The sequence below is a fragment of the Daucus carota genome, chromosome 6 (genome assembly GCF_001625215.2).
Source record: "Daucus carota subsp. sativus chromosome 6, DH1 v3.0, whole genome shotgun sequence".
NCBI lineage: Eukaryota > Viridiplantae > Streptophyta > Magnoliopsida > Apiales > Apiaceae > Daucus > Daucus carota.
In genome coordinates, this window is record NC_030386.2 from 7515437 (window position 1) to 7526052 (window position 10616).

At 30.8% G+C, this 10616-nt stretch overlaps 1 protein-coding gene across 2 annotated transcripts; it reads left to right on the forward strand.

Annotated features, from left to right (window-relative positions):
* Positions 1 to 7983: 7983 nt before the first annotated feature.
* LOC108225381 (probable WRKY transcription factor 40) lies at positions 7984 to 9784 on the forward strand. Of its 2 annotated transcripts, none has more exons than XM_017400225.2 (4): positions 7984 to 8241; positions 8496 to 8774; positions 8861 to 8977; positions 9290 to 9784. In XM_017400225.2, the coding sequence occupies exons 1-4, from the start codon at positions 8164 to 8166 to the stop codon at positions 9647 to 9649; spliced, it is 834 nt and encodes a 277-aa protein (XP_017255714.1). In that variant the 5' UTR covers positions 7984 to 8163; the 3' UTR covers positions 9650 to 9784. The 2 variants fall into 2 exon arrangements, with proteins under 2 accessions (XP_017255714.1, XP_017255715.1); XM_017400226.2 differs by having other exon boundaries at positions 8002 to 8241; positions 8499 to 8774.
* Positions 9785 to 10616: the final 832 nt, after the last annotated feature.

The following is a 10616-nucleotide window of genomic DNA, read 5'->3' on the forward strand; positions in this document are numbered from 1 at the left end:
TCTATCATGAAATATATGGATAGAGATCAAGATCCATGCCTCGAAAAAGTATATTCAGAGACCATGAGACAGGTCATCATTATTTAGAGAATGATTACTTTCTCACCGAATTCAGTCTATCTCGAATAAATATTTTAAAGAAGATTTTGTATGGGAAGGCATCTTTTTCAGCATATTGTGTTGTTTCAATTTTGATCCATACTTTCAACAGAGGGTCGATGTAGTGAAAAGAAAAGGTTTGTCTTTACAAAAATGCACCGCGGCAATGCGTATGTTGGCATATGGAGTATCAGCTGACACTGTTGATGACTACGTTCGTATTGAAGAGATACTGCAGTTGATTGCTTAAAAAAATTTGTCTCTAATGTCATTTTCATTTGAGAGTGAATACTTGTGTAAGCTGGACTCTAATGACATACAACGTCTATTACAGATGGGTGAGACTGTGGCTTTCCTGATTTGATAGGTAGTATTGATTGCATGCACTCGCAATTAAAAATTTATCCTAAAGCATGAAAGAGAATGTTCATGAGTGGTCACAAAAACGTTGCAACACTTATATTAAAAGCTATTGCTTCATGTGATTTATGGATATGACATCTATTTTTTTGAAGTTGTAAGATCAAATAATGATATAAATGTGTTAGATCAGTCACCAATATATAATGAAATGCTACAAAAATGTGCTCTATAAGTAAATTATACTATAAATGAAAACAAATATAGTATGGGTACTACTTAACGGATGAAATATATCCAGAATGGATAACATTTGTTAAAATAAGGGAAAATAGATTTTTTTACCACCCAACTTATTATTTATTTAGAAACCTACCACTGAACTATAATTTTTTTCTTTTTTGTCACTAATGTTAGGTTCAGATTTTTTTTTATCACTAACGTTAGGTTCGGATTTGATTATTAACACTATGTTATTCTTTTTAGCATTATTAAAATATAGTGTTAGTCTGCAATATTATGGTGATCTGATATGTGTCTTTATCTTTATACTTTCTCTGTACTCCTCATTTCTTTACGTTACTTTTGATATGTTTTTTCACGCTCATTTAAAGTATAGTTCCATAATATATTTTTTAGATTTTTTTCTCTGAATAAAAGTTTAAAAAAAATTGATGTTTAAACTTTTATTCAAAAAAAGAAAAATTTTTTAAAAAAAGTTACGAAACTATACTTTATAGACTCCTAAAAAATTTGGTTTCAAAAATTATTTTATTTTATTTTTTTGAATAAAATTTAACGTTTGAATTTAACGTTGGTTTTTTTCTTCAAAAAAAAAACGTTGGATTTTATTTTTTATTAAAAAAAACGTTAGCTTTTTTATCATTAATGTTAAACTTTGATTTTTTTTTCTTTTACAGAAATGTTAAACTTTGATTTGATTATTAACAATATGTTATTTTTTTAGCATTATGGAGTACTACATATAAAGATATAGACACAAATCAGATCACCATTATACTGCAGACTACCAATATATTTTAATAATGCTAAAATGAATGATACAGTGTTAATAATCAAATCCGAACATAACGTTAGTGATAAAAAAAATCCGAACCTAACATTAGTGACAAAAAAGAAAAAAAAATATAGTTCAATGGTAGGTTTCTAAATAAATAATAAGTTGGATGGTAAAAAAATCTATTTTCCCTTAAAATAATATCACATCCACAAGGTGAAAAAAAAAACTATTTTCAAACTACTAAGAAAGTTATCGAACGCACTTTTGATGTGTTATAGTCTCGTTTCGCAATTGTCTGTGATCCTGCAAACTTTTGGGACAAGGCAAGTCTTGGGAGAATTATGAGAGCATGCATCATTATACATAAATGATTATTGAAAATGAGAAGGACACATACACTACTCAATTTAGCCCATCATCAATTTATGATGATGTAACAGATGACTTATCACAACCAACTTAGGTGAAGAGTCGTTTGTCACATATGAAACATATATTCAATATAAATTACAGATGGGTGATAAACGGACTTGGTTAAGCACATCTCGCGCGTGGTTGTGTAATAATCGTTAATTCTTCTATACTGTAATATTTTATATTTAATGCTTTCTCGTGTGATGTTTTAAATTCAATATTTTTAATTAGTTGAATTCATTTTAGTTATGGGACATGTTTTTTACTTTGATAAAAGTTTTTGAAATATTAAATTATAAAATACTATTTTATTATTAATATAATATAATAAAAACAAAATGTGACCTTTAAAATATGATAAATGGATTTAACATTGTCCATTTTTTTTGTAATAGACAATGAGTTGGACTAAAACTTATAAAAAAAAGAGCAAGTGGACATCACCTGCGAATCTAACAATCTTTTTAACCATAATGAATGGGTATTATAGATGGAATTGAGTTGTACCACTGAACAGTGAATAGTGTAAATGACAATTTTTATTTGTCATTTGAGGTCAATTGCAAATGTTATCTGTGGAAGAGTTATTAGATTCGCGAAATGGCGAAATCAGATTTAACATAAGTGTTTTGAAATCAGATGTAACATTATAAATGTTTTAAAAAAAAGATTAAGATCATTGATTGACAAATAGATTGACGATAAAGAGATTTCTAAATATTATGATATTGTGTTTTGATGAAAAGGCTCGTATCATTTATTGATAAATGAATTTGCGATAAAGCTGTGTTAGAAATTATAGATCAAGATACTATTTACATATATTTCACATAATATTTTATTCTGCATTAAGTTAGAGATTTTCACAGAAACAGTCTTCCTCTCTTTAGAATAACGGCATTGCGTATATTTTATCCTCCCTCAGCTTACAGTGATATGTTTGGTTGGTATCGGTATGGTTTAGATGTCACATAAGTGCATGAATAGAAATAGCGGAGAGACAGACAAGCAAAGGTGGTTAGACACAAAATTCTACACCAGCCTACGTTTCTTGTCTACTAAACTACATCCGTCATCCGTACTACGTCAGCCTCAAATATTATTCTCCTCGTCATTAGTTTGTTTTTTGAAAAGAAAGAAGAGATTAACACTACTAAAAGCAGTGTTACAGAAATCGGGAATCGGACCTAATCGGTTGAGCTACCGATTCAAGGATTAATCGGAAATCGGGGATTAATCGGAAGGATTAATCGGAATTAAAATCGGGTTTATTTTAATTTTAAAATATTATTTAATATTTAGTTATTATTATATTAGCTATTTAGTAACTAATATATTTACTATATTTATAAACTCTATAATTATTCATATTTAAAGTAATATAGTATTTTAATTTTAATAATTTATCACATATACTTCGATTATGAAATAATATAAGGATTAATCGGATTTCAAAAATCGGATCGGTGACCGACCTTGCAGGGGATTAATCGGGGATTTATCGGTTAAATCGGGGATTTTTAGAACACTGACTAAAAGTCCTTGGTCGTCGTTTTCAAATATTCATGTGACAACACACACGCGGTACACTTGGTCAAGTTAGACTAATATATTTCTGCATGCATCTGCGATGATATCACTTCTTCTCGTCACCACCATCACGTAATTCTCTGCACTTCATCCACACTTGGGTTTCCCCGAGTTTTACAATTCCTAGCTTCTCCGCGAGGACTATTCATTATTTACTTGTACCTAATAAATTTGTTCAAATATTTTTGGATAAATATAGTCTTTGTTCCATATTGAAGTTTACAGCTAAAATTGTTTTTTTATATAAATATACATCTCTTGTGTATCTGAAATTATTTATAAAAAGAATTGCGATCCGATATTGAAACCGAGAGAGTAGCAATTATTGTTAATACATGACAAAACATGGCAAGGGACGAAGGGGCTATAGCTCCCGAATTTTAGTGAAATTGAAAAATTATTTTATTTTATGTATTATATAATACTCCCACGGTCCCACCCATTTCTTATCGAATGGGTTGGGCACGGAGGTTAAGAAGAAATAAGGAAGAAAAGTGGGTAAAGTGGTGGGACCCATTGATTTTTAATGTATAAAAAGAAGATAGTGGAGTAAAAGTAGTGTGAAAAGGAAAGAAAAGTGGAGAAGTGGTGGGACCCATTAACTATTTTTGGTAAGTTTTGAAATGTAAAGAATTGGGTAGGATATCCCAAAAAAGAAAGTGTAAAGAAATGGGTGGGACGGAGGGAGTATGTGATTTTAATGAAATAAAATCTTTTTCTCTTCAGTATTCTTTTTGGTATGAATTAGACGGTCGTAATTAAAAAACCATGTTTTGTTGTAGTGTATCTTTAGACTTGTTGGCAGGATGAAATGAACACTGCCGCTGTAATTGAATATAGGAGCTAACTAACCCAGTAATTTTCATAACGAGAGTTTGATATACGCGTACTACAAAAGATGATCAGTTGCAGCCTCAAGGGATATATGATAATATGCTACCCGATAGGCTGTTCCAAGGGGTAGCATATACTTTAACCTGTAAATTCAATACAACATTTCTGCTAGTGGGTGCAGAAATACTAATTTTTCAACAACTTTTTAGTGGAAATGATCAAGACATTATTGTTTTTTATATATGCATGCTAGTATGCTACCACATCCAACCTTTATTTTTACCGGTTTTTTTCCTTCTCAACTCACGTTTCAATTTTTTTAAATTAATAAAAATTTATACTTTTATGCATTTCAAATCTATAAAGTGTTGAATATATTATTTAACACAAATTTTATTTTATTTTTCATAATTTTATTTCATTCATATAAAATTAAATGAGACAATTAATATACACATGTTTAGGTAAAGAGACTATTCAGGCGATGTTTGGTATTCTTATTTTTCACGAATAAGCGCTTATTTCTTGATAGTATATAAACTCTATTTTTTTTAAAATAAGTCTTTATTTTTTTTTATTAAATAACGAATATGCAGAACATATTTAATATTTATATTCAAAAAATTGTAAGAAAATGCAATTTTTTGTTTAATCATAAGAATTTACTTTTTGCGGAGCAGTTGCCAAATATGCTATTATTTTATAACTTTTTTAGAAAATTTATAAGTGTATCACTACAACAAACTGAGCTATTTACGACAGAAATTAAGCCTTAAATCCGTAGTAAGTTATAAATTTACGACAGAATATTTTGGTGGTTTTGCTCAAATAGTAAGTTCGAAAAACTGTCACAATTTTTCTCCGTGTGTCGTAAATTTGGTCAACCGTCGCATGTATAAACAAGTGTCGTAAATTGACCTAGTAGGGCCCACAATTTTGTTATAATTATAGTTAAAATTATGACGTATGTATATTTGTGGACCCACAATTTCATAATTTTGGTTTTGATCTTACGACAAAAAATTTTGTCGACAATTATCTTACGACTGAGCTTATTATGAACATCTGTAGTAAATTATAGAGAAATCTGAAACTAATTACGACATATATGCATCGTAAATTTAGATTTATATTTAAAATTAGCCCTTTCCAGTTTTCTATATTTCCGACATTTTATACCATTCAAGAATGGTCAAAAACCTATCCATCCATGCATTCACTATTCAATACCTAACAAACATTTTAACTAATTAAACCAATTCAAACAAATAAATCAATCTATAATACTATAATTTTCTTCCCACACACACATAGTCATACACAAACAAAAGGCTAAAACATCCATAAACATCCCCACAAATTTAAATTACATTCACACAAATATATATAAACTCTTAATAACAAACCTCCCTCAAAGACAACAACATAGGGAGAACTCATGTCACGGTCTTTAGAGTTCGTGCTCTCATTACTACTTCCGTCTTTATCAACGTCATCTTCATCCCGAGCATCGATAGTCTTGACCTACAATATACATAGAAAATAATTCAGTAAAAGTTTGGTAGAAACTCATTTGTATATTTTAGATAGAAACATGCACCGTATGTTTATTTTTTGCTTTAATGTACGCCCCTATCTATAATTCACGATATATTTACGACCGAATGTGAGTGCCGTCGTTAGTTCCCGTACTAAAGGACGTCATTCGCATGAAAGAAATTTTTTGAATTATTTTTATCAAAAAATAATTTATGCAAATGAATTTACAACTAAAGGTGTTGTCATCGTAAGTTCTAATACCAAAACGTCAACGTTTTGAGGACTGAAATATTTTTGATTATTTTTTATTTGAAGGAAAATATTTTAAAAAAAACTTACGCCGGTTGTGTTTTCTTTTACGATGAAATCCTACTTTCCGTCCTAAGTCTAGTCACCCAGTAGGTCCGTCGTAAATACATCTGTTTATTTTGTTATGGTGTTATGTGTTATAGATATAATTAAAAATACGTGTTCAAAAAATTAACTTACAACTTTAATAGAGGGATGAAAATATATAATTTTATTAAGTTTTGTCTAGTCAATATAAATAAACAGGTGGGGATATATATATGTAGGCCAACATTCCAGGGAGAAACTTCTTATATGGAGTTACATAGTGCGCCACTATAAATAATCAATTTTATCATAATTTCTCTTATAGAATGCATATAAAACGTGATTCTAATATAGAATACTATAAAATAAATCTATATTAAGTAATTTAACACTTAAAATTTGATTAAAAAAAGTATATTTTCGAAACTGATTCTACAACAGAATAATTCTGGATTATTATTATTCTGTTGTAGAATCATGTTGAGATATTGCATAATTTTAGATGATCTTTGGAAAAAAATAATTGTATAACTTCGTTTTCGGTTTAATAATCAAAATTTGCAATTATATTTCATAAAAAATATAATAGAATATATATTATGTATATATTTATAATGGTGTGCTACGTAACTCCATATAAGAGGTATGCTATGGAGTGCTACCCTATATATGTAGGACCGAGACGGGTATATTTTTACTTGGAATTCATTAATACTTGTCCGGCCCAACATGGCAGAAGACTTCAAGTCTGTGGAAATTTTGCACACATAAGAATATTATGTATTCATGATATTAACGTGAACAACTCGATGAGCTCACGATTATAACATCATATGTTGCCCCAATAATGACATGTACAAACATTTCAGAGTGACATGTTTAATAGGATGGGAAGTTAAACCACAGTTCGAGCATCTCTGGTGTTCTTGAGTCATTTTTTAAAAATTTTAATATAATATATGATTCTCAACAAGTTAATACATATTTTTAAATATGTTAATACATTAAATATCTTGATATTCATATTTATTATTGTTTGAGAGAAAAATCGGAGAGAAAATGATAGAGACTGAATAGAAATATGATGAAGTGAATATTATATACAATAATAATGAGTTAAGAGCACCCACATTCTCTTAAGTATATATATATATTTTTGATAGATGGTATATGATTATTATGATAATAAGATATTGATTTGGATTTTGATGTAAGTTTATAAAATTATAAATTATATTTTACGAATTATGCTTGCAATGGTCAGACTTTTAAGATTTACAAATTTTATCACAGTTCAAGTACGATTTATGATGCCCGCAAGGGTTATTCAGCTGGTTAAAGACTTATATCCTCTTGATCACGCGTTCGACTCCTGAAGAGAGCGATATTTGTGATTATACATCCTGGCCAGAGCCTGTCGGGTAGCGGCTGCGGATTCCTACGTTAAAAAAAAAGTACGATTTATGATCATTATATTAATGTGATATTAATATAGATTTTTTTTTGAAGCGATGTGATATTAATATAGATGTAATTTGTAGATTAATAAATAATACTGTATTTAGAGATGAGGAAGGCCAAATTAAAAATGAGGAATCCATGTTAGTAATCTGAAGGAGAAGTCAAGTCAATCAGCAATTAATATTATTGCACAAAGATTGAACGTTCTGATGAGCTAGCTAGCGTTCAATTTCATCCGATCCTTTTAATATAGTGGTCCTAGTCATTAATCATCTTGCCCCGGCCCTAAAACTGGAAGCTTTTCTTATCTTGCGTGCATCTCCGAGCTACGCCAAAAACTCAACCATCTGAATTTCCTGGTAATTTCCACCTTACCCACCACATGACTATTGACTAATTGTAGACTACTACTTCCTCCATTCTTTTTCTTTTTCTATATAATATCACCACTTCATTCTTATCCCCTTTCATTACTTTCCTTGCTAACTCATCACTAGATTAATTCACAAATGGACTCCCCTACGGTTAACTTGTCTCTTGGAATCAATCTCAACTCCAATCCTCCCCATTATCCAGATGATGATCCGGTAAGTTTCTTTAACTCTCGCATTCCGTAGATTCTAAACTTTTATCTGATATAAATTTTATATAGAATAATTATGGTGAGATTGCGATTTTTTTAACACCTTAAAATACGTGCTGAAAAGTCAAAAACAGTTAAAATGGGACGGAGGGAGTATAACAATTACATGCAAATCAATAGCATATCGTAATCTCCGTGCAATCTGAATATAAATTATATATTGTTTCGATGTTAATGATGCGTGGTGTGATTTGTTAGCAGACAGATCACTTGGTCGAAGAGCTAAACCGGATGAATACGGAGAACGAGAGGCTGACAAAATTGCTAACAGTGGTCTGTGAAAATTACAAAACCACACAAACCCAACTCGCAGATTTGGTGATGCAGAAGAATGATAATAATAGGAAGAGAGTGGCCGAGGACGATATATTCCCTACTAATTATTATGTTGAGGGAGATTCGTATAAGAGATTCAAAGAAATCAAGACAGATGTTTCCAGAGTGCTTGTGCGAGCTGATCCATCTAACAAGAGCCTGGTAAGTTGAATGTCTTGATTAGAAAATAGTCGTTTTTCTTGTAGTGAACTTACGAGTTGCCATTTCATTCGGGTTCCTAATCGCAGGTGGTGAAGGATGGTTATCAGTGGAGAAAGTATGGTCAGAAGGTGACTAGAGATAATCCATCTCCGAGAGCTTACTACAAATGCTCCTTCGCCCCCAACTGCCCTGTCAAAAAGAAGGTAACCAATTTTTTTGTTAATTAGTTCAACCCTGGACTAGAAAATTATAAGAACACACGTTAGATTCAAAGTTATGTTAATGTTGTGCCTGTTTGTTTACAAGAAGCAGGAGCTTAAAAGTAGTTTCTCCTGACTGTGTTAAAAAACCAGAAACACTTACAAAAAGTTGAGAATCATACCTTCTCTTTCACGGCTTCTACTTTTTTTCCAAGCAGTTTAATAATTTACAAGTCTTAACTTGCTTCTCACTTCTACTCCACTTTTTTAGTTTTTAAGCTAACCCAAACGCCCCGTTATTGCTTAATTATTTAGGTTCAAAGAAGTGTCGAAGATGCCTCTATTATAGTAGCTACTTACGAAGGAGAGCATAACCATACCATGAGCTCGTCTTCGCCAAGAGAACCGCACCAAAATTTGGTATCAACGACGTCTTCTTCGAGCCCCAGGGCGAAGTCTGTGTCAGCAGGGCACAACAAAGATGTAGAGATTGATAGGATGCATCAACCTAAATTATGTACCGATGTTGTCGCGGAAGGTACTGCACCATTAGTTCAACAGTTCTTGGTCGAAAAAATGGCTTCGTCCTTGACGAGAAACCCTAGTTTTACTGAAGCACTTGCAGCTGCCATTTCTACTAAAATTTTGGAGTATGATCTTATGGATGGATGGTAAACATGATTAGTTCTGGTAATTGTACTCTGGGATGAGAAATGGGGAGTTATATTGATGTAAAAATGTTATCATTGCATGGGAATTTTGTTCATAAATAATTATGTCTAGTATATATTGTAAATATAATTGATTGTACGATGGTGTGATCTCTACTAGACTAAGTACTAGTAGTTATATTGATCTTTACTTTGCAGTTTTATAACAATCACTAGCAGTGTTTTAAAAATTTCTTACTTACAAGGTCGGACACCGATTCCATTTTTGAAATCCGATTAATCTTTATATATATTTCTTAATCAAAGTATATATGATAAATTATTAAAATTAAAATATATATTACTTTAAATATGAATAATTATAGAGTCGATGAATATAGTAAATATATTAGTTACTAAATAGCTAAAATAATAATAACTAAATATTAAATAATATTTTAATATTAAAATAAATTCGATTTTCACTCTGATAATTCAATTAATCGTCGATTTCCGATTAATCCCTGAATCAGTAGCTTAACCGATTAGGTCCGATTTCCGATTTCTGTAACAGCGATCATGAGTATTGATCTTAAACTCGCTATCATATTAAGCTCGTGGATGAAAGCTTCGGAACTTCCGGCTCCCGCAAACCCGCAAAAAACTTAAACTACGTGCTCTACATATGTTGGACTAATTTCTCCTCTCTTCCCGCCATTTTTCAATTTAGCTTGGATTCTATTTGGGCAATATGAATAATCTACAAATATAATTTGTCGGCGATATTTTATTGAAGAATTTTAATCAATAGCACAAACTCATTCGTACAATGCACATAATAACTATGAAAATTTGTCCATGACAGCATGACTCGATTCATATTGTCTGAGACGTGATCGAATTTCGAACATTATCTTCATACACAATTTTATAATCAAATTTAAGTTGACCGAATATGAAAAGCTCCAACCTGTGCGCAGCCGTATGCCATT

What these genes read in the sequence shown, in the direction of transcription:
- LOC108225381 (XM_017400225.2), top strand. Translation starts at nt 8,164, where the DNA reads ATGGACTCCCCTACGGTTAACTTGTCTCTTGGAATCAATCTCAACTCC. An exon ending in ATCCATCTAACAAGAGCCTG is followed by an intron (nt 8,775 to 8,860) that starts GTAAGTTGAATG and finishes TCCTAATCGCAG; the next exon opens with GTGGTGAAGGATGGTTATCA. An exon ending in ACTGCCCTGTCAAAAAGAAG is followed by an intron (nt 8,978 to 9,289) that starts GTAACCAATTTT and finishes TTAATTATTTAG; the next exon opens with GTTCAAAGAAGTGTCGAAGA.